This window comes from Tilletiaria anomala, assembly GCF_000711695.1.
Source record: "Tilletiaria anomala UBC 951 chromosome Unknown K437scaffold_90, whole genome shotgun sequence".
NCBI classification, from domain to species: Eukaryota; Fungi; Basidiomycota; class Exobasidiomycetes; order Georgefischeriales; family Tilletiariaceae; genus Tilletiaria; species Tilletiaria anomala.
Genome location: NW_013546932.1, coordinates 58,376 through 77,503, shown reverse-complemented (window position 1 = coordinate 77,503; position 19,128 = coordinate 58,376). Strand labels below are relative to the sequence as shown.

At 59.5% G+C, this 19,128-nt stretch overlaps 7 protein-coding genes across 7 annotated transcripts; 4 read left to right on the top strand and 3 right to left on the bottom strand.

Moving 5' to 3' along the window:
• Positions 1-23: 23 nt before the first annotated feature.
• Positions 24-1,022, bottom strand: K437DRAFT_269975 (uncharacterized protein; the record flags this gene model as incomplete). The annotated part of the gene is made up of 1 exon (XM_013385984.1): positions 24-1,022. A coding segment is annotated over one exon (999 nt), but the record flags the coding sequence as incomplete, so codon positions are not given.
• A 995-nt stretch (positions 1,023-2,017) lies between these two features.
• K437DRAFT_258640 (putative CDC12-septin) lies at positions 2,018-3,947 on the bottom strand. Its single transcript, XM_013385983.1, has 4 exons — positions 3,791-3,947; positions 3,495-3,517; positions 3,321-3,399; positions 2,018-3,227 (listed from the first exon to the last, which is right to left on the bottom strand). Exons 1-4 carry the CDS (start codon positions 3,804-3,806, stop codon positions 2,179-2,181), a joined length of 1,167 nt encoding a protein of 388 aa, XP_013241437.1. The 5' UTR covers positions 3,807-3,947; the 3' UTR covers positions 2,018-2,178.
• Positions 3,948-4,669: 722 nt separating this feature from the next.
• On the top strand, positions 4,670-9,234 carry K437DRAFT_188797 (uncharacterized protein). The gene is made up of 3 exons (XM_013385982.1): position 4,670; positions 4,759-8,783; positions 8,863-9,234. The coding sequence occupies exons 2-3, from the start codon at positions 4,854-4,856 to the stop codon at positions 9,073-9,075; spliced, it is 4,143 nt and encodes a 1,380-aa protein (XP_013241436.1). The 5' UTR covers position 4,670; positions 4,759-4,853; the 3' UTR covers positions 9,076-9,234.
• Positions 9,235-9,882: 648 nt separating this feature from the next.
• K437DRAFT_188816 (uncharacterized protein) lies at positions 9,883-10,913 on the top strand. The gene is made up of 2 exons (XM_013385981.1): positions 9,883-10,694; positions 10,805-10,913. The coding sequence occupies exon 1, from the start codon at positions 9,970-9,972 to the stop codon at positions 10,438-10,440; it is 471 nt and encodes a 156-aa protein (XP_013241435.1). The 5' UTR covers positions 9,883-9,969; the 3' UTR covers positions 10,441-10,694; positions 10,805-10,913.
• Positions 10,802-12,021, top strand: K437DRAFT_188888 (uncharacterized protein; the record flags this gene model as incomplete). Its single annotated transcript, XM_013385980.1, has 1 exon — positions 10,802-12,021. A coding segment is annotated over exon 1 (746 nt), but the record flags the coding sequence as incomplete, so codon positions are not given.
• Positions 12,022-16,161: 4,140 nt separating this feature from the next.
• K437DRAFT_295832 (ribosomal protein S8) lies at positions 16,162-16,900 on the bottom strand. Its single transcript, XM_013385979.1, has 2 exons — positions 16,324-16,900; positions 16,162-16,254 (listed from the first exon to the last, which is right to left on the bottom strand). Exon 1 carries the CDS (start codon positions 16,821-16,823, stop codon positions 16,362-16,364), a length of 462 nt encoding a protein of 153 aa, XP_013241433.1. The 5' UTR covers positions 16,824-16,900; the 3' UTR covers positions 16,162-16,254; positions 16,324-16,361.
• Positions 16,901-17,059: 159 nt separating this feature from the next.
• K437DRAFT_258637 (transcription elongation factor) lies at positions 17,060-18,906 on the top strand. The gene is made up of 8 exons (XM_013385978.1): positions 17,060-17,298; positions 17,362-17,424; positions 17,489-17,651; positions 17,727-17,981; positions 18,052-18,407; positions 18,497-18,524; positions 18,598-18,628; positions 18,710-18,906. The coding sequence occupies exons 1-8, from the start codon at positions 17,224-17,226 to the stop codon at positions 18,723-18,725; spliced, it is 987 nt and encodes a 328-aa protein (XP_013241432.1). The 5' UTR covers positions 17,060-17,223; the 3' UTR covers positions 18,726-18,906.
• Positions 18,907-19,128: the final 222 nt, after the last annotated feature.

Sequence of the window (19,128 nt, the reverse complement as noted above, 5' to 3'; positions counted from 1 at the left end):
AGCTCCCGTGCGGCGTTCTCGACGCTGCCGACCATGTTGTCAATCAACGCGTAATCCGGACGCTTCACCCGACCATTGGCGCCATCGTCATCGCCGCCGCTGCCGCTTCCATCATCACCGCCACTTCCGCCGGCACCTCCGCCACCACCACGACCACTGCCACCATTAGCAGCAGCAGCAGCAGCAGCAGCAGCGGCGGCGGCAGCAGCGCGCGGGCCACCGAGCTCCCGGCGTGCGTGGGAGATGCCCTCGACAAACGCATCGAGGTCGCTGCCGACCTGGTCGACGAGACCGGCCGCGCGCTCAGTGAGGACGACGGCGGAGCGCGTGCTGCTGCTTGCCTCGGAGATACTCGAGCGCAGCACCGAGCGCGCCTCGACGGCTGCGGCTGCCGCCGCTGCTGCTGCCGCCGCTTTCGGCAGGCCTAGCCCACCGCTGCCGTTGGCGCCAGCACCAAGGACAGAAGTTGTTGTGGGCGCGGGTGCAAGCGTGGTGCCGGCGGAAGAGGGGTCCTGCGCCGACGTCGAGCCCGAGGTTGAGGCGGAACTGGAGGTACCGATGCTCAGGGGCTCGCGCAGGAAGGGCCAGCCAGCGGCTGCGGCCAGGTCCCAGCCGGTGGTTGGATTCATGGTGAACACGGGGCCGCTGGCGCTTGCGCCGTCGCTGCCGGTATGCGTCGGCATGAGGTCGTCGGCGCTGCTAATGCTGCTGTTGCTGTTGATGGTGGTGGTGATGGGGTGATCGAGAATGCTGCCTCTGCCGATGGCGTGAGGCGCGGGCGACAGGTCGAGGTTGGCGGCGGCATTGCTGGTGCTGGTGGCGATGGCGGTGCGGCACGGTGGGGCGTCCATGCTCGCGTCCATGTTTTGCGCTGCTGTTGCAGCGGCAGAGCCAGGCGGCACGCTGTGTAGCAGCGGGCTGGCGCGGCTGCCGGATAGGACATGGTGCCCCTGCTGCTGCTGGTGTTGCTGCTGTTGATGTTCGCTCGGATCCCACGGGTGGGCGCGAGTCGCGTGCGCCATCGTCTTCTGGTCTGTTTTCTGTTGGAGCCAGGCGAGTCTATAATGGCAACGGTGAAGAGAGGGGATACGTCATGTGCTCATCAACATGCGCGCGCGAGGTGTCTTGTTGCGAAAGGGTGGTGCTGGGCGGCGTCGGGGTAGGCAGGCAGTGCTGAGCGAGAGCGTGCATAAGGCGGGCAGCTGCTGATGCTCGATGGTTGGTTGTCTGGCGTCGGATCTGACACGAGAGCAAACAAAGAAGACGAGAAGAGAAAAGAAAAGAGAAGAGACTGGCTATTTGTCACCGGCTGCTCAGTGCGCCCATGCAGTCGTGCATGCACGCTTGCTGGCTCGGGGCTCGTTCTGCCGTCGTCGTTGTCGCAGTCGTCGCCGTCGTGGTCGTCGCCGTCGTCGATGATGTCGTCGTTCGTCGGATTGAGCGTAGAGGGGAGGTGGAGCTGATCCATCCAACATCGGGATGGATAGATGCATGGAAACATACAAACATACGAGCGGACCATCGCCGAGCGCGCTGTGCTGAGAGCGTGTGCCATGCGATGCGATGCGACGTGTTACGTACAACATATGTATGTATGTATACACACGCACACAACACCCGTGACAGCTCCGCCCAGCGCAACGGTGCTAACGTTGGAGAGGCAGCGCCGTGTGACGACAGCCCGCCTGGTTTCGTTTCGTTTCTCATGCACAGAATGAAAACACTCCCCCGCTCCCCACCACGGCAGTCTGCATGGCAACGAGCCAAGTCTCCTGCCACCTGCACCTGCACCTCATCCCCCTCCACTCCACCCCCTGCACATTGCCCCCGCCGCCGTACCATATCCATGTAAACCCGGCCGGTCGCAACCGCTTGGGCACGAGATCACACCCACCCACACACACATACATACGTACATACACACCCCACGCGCACGCGCTCGGTCTGGAGCATCAGGCAACCAGCCCCACTCGCACAATGGAAATAGAACAAGGCCAAGTGCACACGCGCAAAACGGGAGGGGTCCAAGTCATAATAGAAAGGAGAACAAAGGGGAAAAAAGGACGAGTTGCATACAGGACGGGCCTGCAGCGGCGGGCGCTTCTTTCTGCGCGCGCCGGGCCTCCTCGTCACGTACGTAATAGGACAGGCGCCACCGCCAAATGCATGCACGCACACTTACCGCCTCGGCGGCGCGCGGCCGTACGCGCTTGCAGGCGCTGCGGCAGCGGCGGCGGCACCCTGCATCTGATCCAGCTCGGATTCGAGCGCCTTGATGGCGCCGTGGGCAGTCTCGAGGTCCTTGTTGAGCCGGTCGCGCTCGGCGATCAGGTGCTGCTCCCACTGGCGGAATCGCGCCTCCTCCATCTTGACCTGCTCTGTGAAGCGCTTGCGTAGCAGCTCCTCCTCCTCCTTGAACTTGGGGTTGTCCAGCTTCTTCACCTTGGGCTCGCCAAACTTGCGCGTCTCCATCTGCGTCTGGCGGTAGTTTTCATATTGCGTCTCCTCGGTCGTGTTGATCAGGTCGAGCATGTGCGTGCGGATCAGTAGCGAGCGCAGCTTCTTAAAGTCGCAGTGCTCCTCGTTCTCTACCTCCGATACACCCCACGGGTACGCGCGGCCCTTGACAGTGCGCCCGTCGTGCGTCTGCACATCCTCCGTCGAGCCGATAATCGAGAAGGGCATCGCCGACATGAGTGTCTTGGCGTGCTCCGCGCTCGCCTCGTCATCGTTCTCAATCGGCGGCGAGTAGACGCGGATGCCCTGATGCGCGATCACCTCGCGGATGCGCTGCTTGAACACCGCCAGGTCGTTTGGCGTAAGCGTGTCCGCCTTGGCCACGACAGGGATCAGATTGACGCGCGTGCCGAGCCGCTTCATCATCTCAATGTCCAGCGGCTTGAGCGTGTGCCCTGTCGGGCGGATAAAGTAAAGACACGCGTGCACCCGCATGTCCGTCTTGCTCTTGCGCTCTGGCTGCTGCTCCTGGCGCATGTACAGCTCGTGTTGGTCGTCAATAAAGTCGACAATTGGCGCCCACGAGTCGCGGTTGTTCACGTAGTCCCCAAACCCGGGCGTGTCGATCACCGTCAGCTTGACCTTGAACTGCTTCTCCTCCAGCTCGGCCTTGATAATGTCAATCTCCACCGTCTTGTCCATCTGCTTGGCATGGCGGCGCGTGTAATCCTTGCCCGTCGCCAGCTCTGTGCTGAAGAGTGTGTTGATCACTGCCGTGCGAACGGGGGAAATAAATGCCATTTTCATCAGCGGTTCACCCACGCCGAGGCGCAGCGCTGCCCCATTCAGCGCCAGACACTCACGGGTCGTCTTTCCCACTCCCGACTCTCCAACGACCATGAGCGTAAAGTGACCTCCCGCTTTGGCCACAATCTTGTGCCTCTGCAGGAAGGGTTAGGAAAAAACGCCTCGAGGTGCCGTGTCAGCGAGCGAGCGCGCCGAGACAGCATGTGTGGTGCAGAGGCGTAGTCACGCACCTGGTTCGGGAGGTTGGCGATTCCTGGAAGGGGTCGCGAGGGAGGAGCACACAAGGATGCGTCGAGGTGGAGGATGTCAGCATTCGTCCGGCCGCTCTACCCGTTGCCCTGCGCTCCGAACTGCCATGACACAGCCATACAGCCCCCCCTTCCGTCTCTGTCTCTCTTTGCGCTTTAAGCACAGCAGCCTCGCAAGGACCGTGCGACATGCTGCGTTGCTCCTCCCTTCGTTCCATTTAGCTGCATCCATCCGAGACGGCCAGACACCGCTCGCTCGCTCGCCTTCCGCTACTCACCGATGCTGGCAGACATGTTTGTATAGTCTGCTCTGGTCTGGTCTGTGACTTTAGCGTCTGTGCTAAAAGAGATGCAGGTGTAATGGCCAGACCAAGCTCTGTAGCATGCTGGATGTCAAGCTGAGATTAGCAAGCATGCCCGTCTCTTTGATGGAAGAATCCCAGCACACACCGCGCGCCTTCTGATGGTGCTGGTGCGGCTGTCTCTCTCTGAGATGGGAGGGGGTGTGGGGAGTGGATAGAATCGACAGATGGAGCGCGGGCGGCTGACGCAAGCGATACACACACACACTGGCCCTGTGCCTCGGCATCTAGTGGCGCGTGCGCATCCTCGCAGCGCCTTGCAAACAATACTTTACACAACAGATTCGACTGCGACCCTAAACAGAGAGAGACTGCAGCCCGGCGGACTACAGCTGTGCTCCTCTTTCTCTGCCCTCTGCCGTCTCTTCTCTCGGACGGGGCGGAACAGAATTCAATTCAATTCGCTGTCTGTCCAATCCATACACAAGTTCGCACACCCGTTGGCTCATCTCCCTCCATGTCGCTCTCGCTTCGGCGTCTCAGTTCTTTTGGCGCCGCCCCCCCTCCCATCCACCGGGTGGGTAGCTTTCGCAGCCAGAATCTCTTGGGAAGCTTGCTTGGTGCCGTCACACGTAGCACATCGGACAGCTAGCCATCTTGCTACAAGCAGTCGAGTGGCAAGCAACGGCCTCGACGGTGGTGGGTCGACTAGCAGCGTCGGAAAACAGAACGATCCCCCACCCCCACTCCCCTTTTGATCGACTCTTGACAACGCCCCGGAGGCTGAGCAGCCTGACACCTTCGCCTCGGACCCAACCTGGAGCATCAGTAAGCAGCCTTGCCGGCAGCCCACAAAGTGAGTAGTGAGCAGCTTGTTTGTTTGTTCTTTTTCTTTTGGTCAGGAGTCTCGAGGCACTGATGAGCGTCTGCTTGCGGCAAGCAAGTCCCCTTGACCGCGTCGAGCATCGACCGCCGCAAGCGCAGAGGGCAACCACCGCGCACACGCGCGCGTGTGTGTGTGCTCTTAGAGTGGCAAACGATGGCAGGCTCGTCGGAGCGCCATGCCATGCCAGGCTCCTTGGCACTCGGGGGCGACCACATTCATGTGCCCGGCCAGAATGACCGCAATGGCGCGACATCACCGCGGCTCATCGGCGCCATTGGCGGCCACAGGTCCGCCAGCGCCAGCACTCCCAAGATCGGCAATGGCACGGCAAGCGGTCATACTAGCGCATCCAGCAACAGCATCAGCACGCTTCTCGGCGACGGCGGCAGCAGCAGCTCAAACAGCGACACTTCCACTTCGAGCCCAACCAAGCCGATGATGTCCTCGCCGATCTCTGTACACGCGCAGGTCGTCCCTCCATCGAGCTCATCCGATACGTCCAGCTCGCATACAGCCCCCAGCGGCGGAAACGTCTGGAGCCTCCCTGGCGGGGCAAGTCGTTTCTTGCAGTCCGGCTCCGGATCAGCCAAGCTAGACAGCTCCTCATCCGACGCGCTCTCGTTCTTCATAACCCACAACCAGCAGATGAGCAGCTCCTCCAACGACGCCGACAACAGCTTCAACAACACACATGGCGACTTCTATCCCGGAGGGAGCGAAGCCGAGGATGGCGACACGCACGCCCAGGCGGACAGGTCATCGCATCCGTATCAAAGCGGGGGGCAGGGCAGCCAGGAGCGCCAGGGCGCGACGGGCGCCGGTGCTGGGACGGCGGATACATCGGGCACGATGTTGTCCACCTCTGGCGGCACGCTGCATGCGCGGGGAGCAGAGAGAGATACAGGCGCAACTGTGAGTCCGGCACTCAACGGAAGCTCCGGCGGCTCCGGAACGCCGCACCTGTCGGAATACGGCACGCCGCGCCTATACCTCGACGCGACAGGTGACTCAAACTCGCCAGGGACCAGCGGCCATGCTTCGCAGCAGCAGGGCAGCGCCGGCGGGAACAGCGATGCGCTGCGCGGAAGCGGAAATGCCTCCGCCGAGGACGCCAACGTGACGCCTCTCGCGCGGCCCCATGCGCTCAACGGCACTGCTGGCAGTTCGCATGGAGCCGGCCAGCAGCAGCCCGGTCACGTCGACCGCCTTGCCATCATCCGGGAGAAGAATGCGTCGCGCGCAGCTGCAGCGGCTGCGAACAACCCGCAGCAGCATGCTGCCGACGCCGACGGCAATACCCCCATACGCGAGGTCGCCAACCTACCCGCCGTGTCCAAGAGCCCCCAGCGCGTGGATAGTGCAGGCGGCACATCGTCAGACGGCGAGCACGCGCAGCATCACGCGCATGCAAACAGTTACCAGCAGCAGTCCAATCTTAGCACGATCACATCGCCGCTTGTTCTCACGGGGATCAATGGATGGGGCATCGGCGGCAGCTCAGAAAGAGGCGGCGCAGCAAGCGCGCAAGGCTACGGCAGGTCCGGCACGCCGCTGCTTTCGCTCCCCGGCCCCGTCTTCGACACCTCGAACGCTGGCATCGGAGGTGCTGCTGGCGCAGTCGCAGCAGGCGCCAGCCGCTTTGGCAGCCTCGCCGGCGGCCTCCTGTCGCCTTCCACCGCGACTGTCGGCTTCGGCGCCGGTCCAGGCGGACAGCCCAGCGCGGCGTTTTCACCCATTGCCAGTCCGACGGCCATGCAGCAGGCCGGCGGCTCCTTTTCACAAGCGTTCGGAGGCCCGCCAGGGCACGGCCAGCAACAGCACTCGCATTCACATCCGCATGCTCTTGCGCATCCCCACTCCTACCCGCACTCCCATGCGCATCCGATAGCCGGCACAGCCACAGGTCCGCACTCGTCTCTCTACACACCGCAGCCGCAGCCGCATGCGGGCGGCGCGCTACTCGTGCCGTCCGAGTATGACAGCCCGCTGGACCTGCGGCTGAAGCAGTCGCCGCTGATCATTGAGCTCGTCGATCGCCTCGTGCGCCTCGAGATCGGGCTCAAGGACCTGCAGCGCCAGGTAGGCGGCATCTCGCGCAGCGTCAACTACCTGCAGGATCGTGCACGTGCGTCGGGCGGCGTTGCCGGGGCTGCCGCGGTCGGTGCCTCTGGTGCCGGTGGCATTGGTGGCCCGGGCGGAGTCTATACGAGAGCGCAGAGCCCGCAAATCGGAGGCTATGCTGCGCGCACGCTCGACGGCCTTCCTGCTGCCTCGACCGACGAGATCCGGAATCTGAGCGCGCAGCTAAGCTCGCTGAGCACCAGTGTCGCGCAGCTCTTCCAGTCCCAGCAGCAGCTCCAGGGCGGCCTACCGCTGCCACAGCATGCGACGTCCCCATTGATCCCAAGCGGCGCATCGGCCTTTGGCGGCTCGCAACAGCAACGTCTTGCTGCCAGCATCGACCCCAGCAGCCGCCTCAGCCCGCGGCCTTTCCAAGGTCCCGCGCCAGGCAACCGCTTGAGCTGGGGCGCTAGCGCAGAAATTGGCAGCGGCGGCTCCAGCGGGCCTGGTGGCGTTAGCAGCGGCGGTGTGGGCGGCAGGAAAGCAGGCGGATCCAGTCGCAGGGACAGCAGCAGCATCGGGGCAGGTGGAAGCGGGTATGGAGATGATGCGCGCTCTGCCTCCTTCTCGCAGAGCGCAGCGGGCATCAACGGCGCGGCCGGTAGCGAAGCGAACTTTGTCATCACCAAATGGGATCACCTCAACTTGCACCCGGACCTCCTTCGATCCGTTCTCAAGTACGGCCTGGGGCCGCCCAACAAGATCCAGCAACGCGCCTTGCCCTTCCTCCTCCGCGGCAACGACATCATCGCACAAGCGCCCCCGACGCAGGAGCGCATCGCAAGCTACGTCATCCCGGCGCTGCAGCACGTGCTCAGTGCGCTGCGCGAGCCCGGCATCCCGAGTAATGCGCGCGGCCCCATCGTGCTCATGATCAGCACGACCGTCGACCAGGCGACGCAGGCGCAGCGCATGGCGCTCGGACTTGGCTCGCCCATCGGCCTGCGCGTGCACATCGCCGCCGCTGCCGGGATCGACATCGCTTCCGAGCTGCAGACCATGGCACAAATCAACCCGCACATTGTCATCGGCACACCACAGAAAATGAGCGAGCTCTTCACGCAGCTCGTCGCGCGCAACGCTCTGCCGGCCAACGACGTGCGACTCGTCGTGCTCGACGAGGTTGACCAGCTCATCGCGCGCAATCTCTCTGATCACGTCTCGAGTCTACTTCGCGTGCTTCCTATGCCGCGCGCAACGCCAGGGGCCAAGGGCAGCCTGATAAGCCCCGCTGCTTCCTCGTCGGCAAAGAATGGGTGGGACAGCATCAGCGTCTCTTCGCCCGGCGGAGCATCCGCCGCCGCTGGAGGAACCGCCACGATGGACCGCCAGACGGCCATCTTCTCTAACACTGTTCCACAAGATGTGCTCAATTTCGCACAGTCGATCCATCTGCGCGAGTCCGTCCGCGTGCTCGTGCGGCGTGAGAACTCGAACATGATCGGCGGCGGTGGTGGTGGTGGCGGAGGGCTGGGTGGGGGCAGCGGCATGGGTGGAGGCGGTAGCGGCGCTGGTGGCGGCTCAGGGTTAGGTGGAGGCCCCGCGTCGAGCATTGGCAATGGGACTTTCGGCGCAGGTTCGACTGCAGGACCTTATGGCTCGCAGTCGATGGGGGGCTTTGGCGGGAGCAGGGTGCAGGCTGCGCCGTCCGGCGCCATGCCGCCCTCCAACGCGCTCGGCTCTACGCCCATGGTCAACATTAGCGCCAACCCGCTCGCCGACCCAATGCTCTCCGCCCTTCGCGGTCTGCGCCAGTACTACCTATACGTCGCAGTCAGCGGCAACAACAATGCCACCGCGATGGGCGGGACAAGCTCGGCGCTTGAGATGAAGCTGGACGTCATTACAGACCTGCTGGAGGACATGGACTTTGGGCAGGCAGTCATCTACACCGCTGCCCCAGGTACGACGGAGGCTGTCACGTACAAGCTGTCTAGTAAGGGTATCGAATCGCTTGCCGTGGTGAGTCACCGTTCCATTCTGCCAGGTTACAGAGGGATGCATCTGACCGTGTTTGATCTCATCTGCTCGGTCTGACCAGCACAAAGACATGGCATCCGCCACGCGTGCGCGCATACTGCAAAAGTTCCGTGCGCCTGGCTCGGCATTTGTATCGCATGGTAACCCATTGACACCCGCACGCAAGGCGCTGGTCATCAACGACACGGCGCTGAGCCCGAAGGAAGTCCATCAGGTTCCGCTCGTCGTGTTCTACGACCTTCCGCGCTCCGTGGAAGAGTACAAGGAAAAGTGAGGCGCCTCTGCTTCAGGCTGCGTCCTTTAGAGTGAAGCACTGGACTCACTGACCCCGCCACTTGCATTATTTTCGACACAGACTGGCATGCGCATCTTCGAACGGCCTCAGTCGGCCTGGCGTGTGCGTGAACGTCGTCACTGCTTCTGGCGGGCCCAAAGGTGACATTGAGATGTTGCGCACGCTCGAATGCCATCTCGGCTGCAAAATGGGTGAGTGGGAGGGGCGTCGAAGGACTTGAAAAGCGAATTTGGGGACCGGTGCTGACTCTGTGCGACGCTCGTTCCTTCTCATCCCGACTCTAGCTGAAATGCCGATGGACCCGCGATCGATCCTCAATTATTGAAGTCGTGTCCGGCTCTAATTAAACCTTACGACATTGACGTTATGAACATACTCCATCACCCTGCATGTCAAGACGCAATTATCAAGACTATCGATTCCCACTTTGTCCAACGGTCTTATTGGGAGAGTCCATTGCGGTCTCTTCCCGGCACCGCGGCTCTTGGCGCTACCTGCCGAATCGCTTTTCGAAGTGCAGGCGCGGACCGAGTTGCGCGCCAGCAGGCAGACCCCTCTTGGACTTGCAACTGGAACAAGATCGAGGAGCGATTCATGAACAAGAACGAGAGCAATCAAGAATAAACTCCTCATTTTCCATCCTTTTGATTTGTATCCTACGAAGAAGTTCCCGCGGTCCGCTCGTGGACACCATAAATGTATGCCAGACCCATCAGAAAGACCGGTTCAGATGACCCCCACTCTTGACTAGCCTTCACCCCGTCATTGCCTAGCTCCATTGGTGTTGCCGACCGGCGTGAAGGGGAAAAAGACGCCAATTTCAGCAACAGGACGTTGTCACCACCTAAGGCCATTCCAACACGATACTTTTGTATGCCACCATCGCCTCATCAACAGCAGGTAAGTCGAGCGCAGCAACAGGCGCGATGCCCGGAGGGATGTGGTCGGTCGAAGTGGAGAGTCACATGTCGGATTAGAAGTCTGTCCTTCTGGAAAGTAGGGTTAGCACCTCTGGATGCTGAGTGTTGCCGAACCCGCGCCGTGATCGCTGCTTTGACTGCTGATATGCCCCAGCCAGAAGGTAGTGGTGGATGTGACGTCAACGCGCGCCATGGCAAGACTCTCTGCCGTTGGGCAGTGGGTGGCTCCTGCTTAGTGCCTGCTCATCATCGCCTCTGTGTTGGCACTGCTGTGCCCTTTGGTGATGAAAGCTGGTGGCGAAGGATGGCTGTGCACTCGGTCGGGCTGGCTGTATGCGAGGGGGGCGCATCTGGTGAGTATGCGGAGTTGCTCTCGACCCAAATTGCCTCGATGCGTGCTTCTCTCGCATGCTGGTGCTCATGAAGAGGTGAGGTAGAGGGGAAATGTCGAATTGAGAATCAAATGGAAGATCGACATTCGAGCTGCCGGGGTCCAGACTCCGGGCTCGGGGGGTATCCGTTGGTTCGCACTGATGCGGTGATGATGATCTTGCCAGTTGTTTTGGCGTTGTCCCGCGTCTGTTGCCGGTCGCGCAGTGGACATTTTGGCTGGCCGATGCCTGTGAGCTACAACCATATGAGATTGTGCATGCACCAACTTCGCTTGGCAGAGAGAATGTGTGTAGTTACGTATTCCTTGGGAACATCTTCATTGGTATCCACTCAACACTTGTCCTTTCTCTGCTTGTTGCGGTACATGATATTCTGCCTGACAAGCTGGATATCAGACCTGACTGATTTGCAGTCATATCCACCCTCTTGGACTTCGCTATCGAAAAAATCGTCGTCGTCGCCATTGTCTAGGACGATCGTCCCGGACATTGGCTTCCGTTCGCATCGACATTAACTTTCCGCACTACGGCCGGGGCTCACGTCTATTCTGACCATCGCGATCGTTGGCCCGACGCTTCCCGCACATTGGATGGCTTCCACACTTCATCCGAAAGGATTTTAAGCCTTTCATCGCCTCGTAGCTGGAACCCTTGAGGACTTCGCCACTCGCTCTCCGAGGTGTTATTCATCCAGCACCGCCCAAGGCAGGCTTCCGGCGCGGAGGCAAAAGAAGGAAGATACACCTTCCGGCAACATCTCGCGTCACCCCGAATCTCTTCCCAACGCACAGGTCTACGAACCCCCTTGCGGCCTTGAACGCCAGCTCCGCCGGATCAGAGCCGGGCCAGCAATCACAGGCTTTCAGCATGGATTCTCTTCTTTCCAGCTCGGTGCGGTCGTCGCACATTGCGGACAGCCGCCTCCTTTCAAACCTCATCCGTTCCGAGAAGGACCATGTCTCGCACCTATCCTCCGTAGTCGCAGTCTCACACGCTGCTGCGTCTGCCCTGGCAGCGTGGGGCACCTCCGAGGTCTCCGACGTCGCTGCTACAAGCGAGGAGCTCTCCCGCCTCCTGCATGAAATTGCCGAGGCGCAGCGCACCCATGTTCAAGCCATCGAGGGCTGTCGCGCGGCACTGAAGGACGTGCTCGATCGCGAGGCAAGCATCCGCGACGTTGTGCGTGACCGCGACATCCTCATCAACCGCCTGATCAAGGCAAGCAAGAAGAAGGTCAAGGATGGCCGCGAAGACACCCGCGCGGAAAAGGTCCACGACGCCCAACGGGAACTGCAGGCTTGCGAACAGATCTTGGCGTCTGAAGAGGCGGCGCTCATAGGCGTCAAAAGGCGGACGTTCAAGGAGGCACTGACGATGCGTATGAAGACCATGGGCGATGTCGGAAACGCCATGGTGGAAGCTGCTCAGGAAGCCATACTGCTCCTAGATGAGTTCGACAGCAACGCAATGGGTCCGCAAAGCGGCAGAATCGGTCCCACCTCTGGCGGCGACATTGGCTATGCACAGGATGGCGGGGCTTACCATGCTTACACTGATGGCGAGCAATTCTATGGCAGGCCAGCGTACGGACAAGAGAATGAGTATGACCAGCGGTACATGGATGGTGAGGAAGTGTACGCCAACGACCGCATACATCTAGCTCACTGGCTTCTACCCTCTGCGCTTTCAGGCCATCACCGGCAGTTCAGCGCCCACGACTCTTCGGCTGCACTGGAAAACGCAAGCGTCACCCCCTCGCAATCCGCCTCGCAGACGGCCACTGGTGCATCTGGTGCTGCGCCATTTTTCACAGGTCCCAACAACGGACCGCTTCCCGCGCCGCATCGGCTCGGCCCGAATGTGGGCACCGGTGGTGAGGCGTTCATACCTCACGGTCAGCAGGCGCAAGAGAGCGATGCAAGATCGAAGACGCCGATGCCGCCACCCCCTGATCACCCCTACGCCGCTAACACCCACAGCAACACGAATGACGCTCATTCTCAGCAAGGAATTAGTCTGGTCGCTCTTCCCCAAGCCTACCAGCCGGGCCAGCATCTGCACGTGCAACATGAGTACCAGAACGAGCAATCAGTCGCTCCAACTCCGCCTAAGAAGGATGTGCGTACCGCCAATGGTGCACAGTACCAACAGCAACAGCAGCCGCAGCGCCCTGACGAAGAGAGCTCGTCGGAAGATGATGAGCGGCCGACGACTGCACATGCTGGTGGTGGCGCACGTGCCATGCGCATCGGCCATGGCGCTCCAGGCGGCGGTGGTGGTCATGCACGCAATATCAGCACAGACATGTCCAGCTCTTTTAGGTCGCACGACAGCCCTGTACCATGCCCCACCCGCGGCAGCGGCTCTCGCGCAGTGAGCGAACGCGATCCGAAGAAGAAGCCGAGCGGATTTTTAGGTCGTGTGGGCAAGCTGTTCAAGACGGACGTCAAGGAGGCTGTAGCGCTCGTAGGGACACCTTCAAGCCGCGGTCGGCGCGATGACGGCAGCGACGACGGAGATGATGGCTATGCAGGTGCCGGCAACACGACTTGGCACACGCGCACAGACTCAAATCTGCGCTCGGCGCGTGCAAGTATTGCCGGCGACCTTTCCTCCAGCGGGCTCACGCGTAGTGGCTCCAGGCGACAGAGCTTGCTGAAAGTCCACGCTTTCCCGTCCTCTCGTCACAAAGGCGATGACGGCGATGGGAGCAGCTCCGAAGAACCCGATCCCTCATCGCTGGTCAAGCACGTCAACCAGCCCAAACCGATGTGGAACAAATCCGTTGACTCTGGCACCGGCCTGCTCTCCCTCGGTTCGTCATCCAAGGGCAAGGGAAAGAAAGCTTCTTCAGACAATAGTCCCTCGCCCTTTCGCCGATCTAAGAGTTTGCTGAAGCGATCGGACAGCTCAGCTAGCAAGGCAAGCATCATCGCCGGCCCGCGCAGCTCGAGACAGAAGCAGGAAGAGGACGACCTGCTCCAAAGGGCGAGAATGAGCGTCATGAGCGCTGGTCTGCCGACAGTGCGTGCCCCTTCTTCTGCCGTCGACGTCTCCACCGTAAACACTGCGCCGAAAAAGAAGAAAAAGCGCACCCCTTCAATCAGCGGCAGTGAGATCGGCACATCTGCCACGCGGATGGCGCCCACTGCAGCCAGCGCCTCGACTAGTGCACTCCTCGCGCAGCGAGCTGTTGGCCACGGTTCAGTCAAGCGCAGCTCCACCGTCATCGTGTCTGGCGACGCCTCGAGCGGCATGCGCCGCTCCGACTTGCTAAACCCTGTCGGAAGAGGCAGCGTCAAGAGCAGCAGAACCAAGCAGAGGCAGAGCCTCAGCGGCAACGGCTTGATGGAGGCCAAGCACGCGACGGGTAGCTGGGTCGCCAAACCTGTTGATGCGACCGCTGGCTCTGCAGCGCCGAAGAAAGCAACGGCTGCTGCTGAAGTTGTTGCAGATGCAGGCATCGTTCCAAAAGGCCAGGGAGTTCCTACGAGCCAGGCTGTTTCGACAGCTACGCAACACGTACAGGAAAATGCGTGCAACACGTCCAATCCAGTTTCGCGCTCCAAGGGTCCGCTTAAGCCAGCGCTCAAGAACTCTCTCAGCAGAAGCAACAGCACTGCCTCTAAAGCCGGTCGTCGACCGCCAATCCCGGACATGGGGCCTGTCATCCAAGCCCCACCGCCAGCTACGTCATTGCTGAACGTGGACAACCTCTACAAGGAACCCGTGGCTTGTAAAGTGGACATTCCGCCGCCAGCAACTACACCCACGCCGGGCACTGCTGCTGGCAACAGCCAATCCGAGAAGACCCGCAGCGAGTTGCCCAAGCTGCATGAGCTCAGTGAAAAGCGCACACACGAAAGCGACGACGACAATGAAAGCTTTAGTAGCGCCAGACCTGGGTTGAGCGCGCACAACAGCTACCGATCCGTCAACGAGCGGCCAGCCCTTGCGACAGCTGGCAGCTTCGATGGCACTGGAACTCTGAATATGCAGCTTGACGGCGCTGCCTCTGGTGGCAATCCTGCTGTTGCTACCCCTGAGCAGTCAAACAAGCTCGAGACGCCAAAGAGGCAAGCATGCCAAGGCTCGCTCCCCCGTCTTGAGATGCCCATCTGCGAACCATTCTCCATCTCGCTTGATGGCCGCAAGAACTCGCCCGCCCAAGTCCATGAATTGGATGGCGGCCTCGTTACCCCAGGCGAGCAGCAAGCCATCCAAAAGCTGCTTGCTGCTGGAGAAGAGGCTGACGCTGCCGCTGCTCAAAAGCAAGCGACGCAACTGCAGCAGCAACAACGCCACGCCGACGGGGTAACTCGTACCACTGCCAGCAGGACCAAGTTCGGCTCCAGTACCGCCAGCGGCAAGCTGACGCCTAGCCGTGTCTACGGAAAAGGCGCGCCTGAGCTCAGCAGCAGTGATGAAGAAGACTCTCCGGCGCCAAAGCAACTGGAATTTGGCTCGTCACAAAGCACCGCTGCGACCAGCGCGACGGCGCCGTCCACTTCGACGGCAACAGCCGCAACGACCATGACACCGCCGCCTATGCTGCACTCTGCCATGCGCTCGCACTCGCCTGCGCCCAAATCAGCACTGAACATCAACACGACCGGCTCGGTCGTCAGCGATGCCTCTGGTAGCGGCGGCGGTCGCCGCAAGAGCGTGCGGCTAGCCCCGGACACGAAGCTTCCACCGGAGACGCCAACATTGCCTGGTCCGGACGCAGGTAGCATGTTCCAGGTCAGCGCGCCAGGGTCAAGCATCTCCGGTGGGATCCCAACGGCGAATCACAGCAGCACGAAAAATGGAGCCTCGCAGCTCAGCTTACGCATCGCCCCACCGCCAGCTGCGCCTTCACGCATCATGCGCGAACAAGGCCCTATCGACCTCGCTGCTGACTGCGCCTCGTCCAGGTCGAGTTGGACCACGCGCATCGGGGTGCAGCATGACGACTCGTCCGACGATGATATTGCTGTTGGCGGAGATGATGAGTATTCGAGAGCTAGGCGGGCGTTCAGCTCAGCCAGCATGCACTTGGGCAAGGCAACCGGTAGCATTAGTGCGTATGATATTCATTCGACGTTATATGTGGGCGACGCCCTCCAGCTGACTTTGATTCTCTCTGTGACTTGGCAGAGGCCAAAGCGAAAGCTACTGCCGATGGCGATAGCATCAGCAGCAAAAAGAAGAAGCGCTTAAGCAAGCAGGACTTCGGCTACAACCCCGATGTGCCACTCCCTCCTACCATGCAAGTCGTCGGCCGAAGCTCAAGCACGAGAAGATGATGAAATCTAGAAACCCGGAACCCGTACCCGCAATGTTGGAAGGGGCTCCGAGCATCGGAGACCGGTTCATTTATTCACTCTCTCGCGATCAATACCCTCCTTTACAACCCTATCGAGAGTCCGGAAAAGCAATCCTGCGAAACCACACAGTCTTGGGCAGAAAATATGCAGTCAATGCTCACATATACACACCTTGAACAGTCTTTCTATTTGTTCCCCACGTTCTCTGCATACTAAATAGCGATGTCTTACGTCTGCCTATGGATACCACGCTCTCGTTACGTTGTACGACAGAGGTCCCGTCTTCGGCAGGCACCTTTACACATTCCTTCGTGCCCCCATTGAAGGGGAGCCGGTGATGCCTGGCTATATGTGGTCGGTATGTCCAGTCGATCTCGCGGGCCCGTTACTGCCATGTCAGCAACCTGGCCATCATTGGGAAGAAAGAACAGATAAGCAGAGAAAAGACCGGGTCGCAGAAAGCGATGATGCGGAATTTCACGCTTGCGGTATGATACAATGTCGGATATGCAATGCAAGATTAGGAGCGGTACGAGGCTGGTGAAGGTGGTGAAACATATTGTCAGCATCTGAATAAGTCCATTAATCCATGGAGGGAGCACTTACGATAGTGCAATTTCGTGTTGCAGTGCGTCCTGCTGTGGTTATGAAGCGCGGGCAACCAACTCGCCTCCAAGGCCTCTCTGAATAGCATCCTTGACTTCAAACCACCCAGCTGACCCGCAATTGACAAGACCAATCTCTCCTAGAGTTAATGGCTTGACGAACTTTGCTCTTCTGCCTGTTGCAAAGCGTAGCAGCTCCCCAGTATCCATCACGAGCCGCCGCGAAGGTTTGGATATGAGTGACATGTTTCCCAGGACTGGCCGCTCGTCCATGCGGTACTTGAGGTCGATCCATAAGCGTCGGTCCGCGATCCCCGCTTTGTTCCAAGTGGCTGGCGACGGGCCGGCAAGTGTGCCGCGGGTGACGTTGTAGATGAAGCCTTGCTGAAGCAGGATCTGCGCCATGGAGAGATTGTCCTTGGTTGCCTGGACAGGAACGGAACGAATGCGAGCGCGGGCGGCATTTTGCAGCCGCACACAAAAGTCACCATAGAGTGGCATGGTTGCTTTTGTACACCCAGTGTGGATGAATTGTCGACCAGTATGCTTTCTTTGCGTTTTCCTTTATCCAGGACAGCAGGCGGTGGTGGAAATTGCGAGGAAGACATCGAAGATGAGAAGCATGAAGATGGAGCAGAGAGAGACAGAGAAGGCGGAACGATGAAATTGCTCGGGAGAGAATGACGATGAGCATTGTGCTCTTTGCCTTCCACACTTCACTCCTTCATCGTTGTACCTCTCCTTCGAGTGCAGCACCGTTCCGTACGCTTTCTTTTGAAGTACGCCGCACTTCTTGTTCGGGTACCGCGCCGTGCCACCTACTTGGCCTTCCCTCAAACATCCATCGGTTTTAATTAGAAGCGAATCGCTTTGAGGTCGCTCTTTTCGCGCCGTGGACAAGATGCCGCTGTCGACAGCGGAACTGAAGGAGTGCGCAAAAGGACTGAGCAAGGCGGTCAATGAATCTCAGTGGAGGGTGAGAATGAAGCAGATGCGGTGCTCGCGACCGGCAGCTGAATAATCAAGTTCACCCTTTCAGGATGTCGAAGCACTGCTCAAGAAGCTCAGGGATCAGGCAGAGCCGACGGAGGAATTGATTCGGGTGCGTGTAACCCTGAGATGGCATGCCCTTAGCCAGCTCCTGACACATTCTTCTGTGCTCGCAGTCCACGAAGCTTGGGAAGACGATAGGTCCACTACGAAAATCCAACGATGCGGCGATCGCAGATTTGGCCAAGACCATCGTGAAGAAGTGGAAAGCCGTCGTGGGTGCAGAGAAAGGCTCAACGGGCAAGCCGGACGCGAGGAAAGGCATTCATGCCGCCGAGGGTTAGTTGAAACCTGGAAACTGTGCAGCACCTGACCTTTTCGCTCACATATTATCGCTTTCCTTTTACCTGTTAGAATCAGCATCACCAGCAAGCAAAGGTGGGAGTGCGCCAGCACCAGCAGCCGCCTCGCCAGCAGCGTCCAGTTCTCCAGCTCCAAGCGCCGTCAAGAAGGATTCCACAGACACAACGAGTGGATCCGGGCCCACGAGGGATAGCGCCACCCCATCCAAGCCCGCACAGCCGATAAACTTCGAGTGCCTGCAAGACAAGGTGAGGAATGCATGTCTCAAGCTTCTACACCAGAGTCTCGAGGCAGATTACAGAGGAGGTATGTGGTCGCGTGACCGGGTGTGGTAGGGTCAGAAATATTCATATGCTACTTCTAATTGGTGGCGCAGACAAATCTTTGGTGTTTGAAGCCGCACTAGCAGTCGAACGCTCATGCTACACTGTCATCGGGAAGAGTTCCACATGCAACGAGTACAAGTCCAAGGTACGATCTCTCTCTCTCAACCTAAAGGACAAGAACAACCCGGAGCTGCGGAAAAGTGTTGTAGATGGGCGCATTTTGCCGGACGATCTCGTTAAGATGTCTGTGGAGGACATGGCGAGCGACGCGCGGAGGCAAGAACGACAACGACTTATGATTCAGAACTTGTTCAACGCCAGAGCAGCGGAGGAGCAACAGGCAGAAACCGACGCGTTCGAGTGCTCAAGATGCAGGCAACGCAAGACCAGATACTACCAAAAGCAGGTGCGTGACATTCCGCTATCTCCGGCCTGGACGATACGCGCTGACCGCATCCCATACTTCGCGCTCTTGATTCGCATTTGGACGTGCAGACGAGGAGCGCGGATGAACCGATGACAGGTAGGCATCCATGCCACAAGTGTTCGCTACGCATTATGCTCATTGTCGCGTCATGCTGCTCTCCTTCCCCCAGTCTTCGTCACTTGCGTCAATTGTAACTACAGGTGCGTGACGCGCTGCTTTTTATATGCTTCCAAGATTTTTGGGCCTCCAGCATTTACTGACATTGAATATTGCATGACCAGGTGGAAGTTCTCATAGATCATTCAGTGACCATCCATCAGCAAGCATAGAGCCCTCTTGGTTTCATTTTCACTATTCTCACTTTTTTCTCACCCTTGTATTTTCGGTCGATTGTTGTATTCTACCCGCATCGACAACTCTGTCGAGGTGACATTGCTGTCCGGCCGTATATATAGCGACCATCTAGTATTAAAAAAAAGTGGAGAGGTGAGAGGATGAAATGTCTTCGTTCCGCTATACGAAAGCGGAACCAGTCAATCACAGGGAATGCTGTGGTCCTGTTGAGGATTGTCGAATGCCTGTCGTCAAGGCGATTTGAAGGAATACCTAAAGAATGAGGGTGGTACCTTGCTAATTGCGATGTATATACAGCGGTAGACGCATGGCGAAGACGGCCTCTCGCAACGTATCGGGTCTCCTG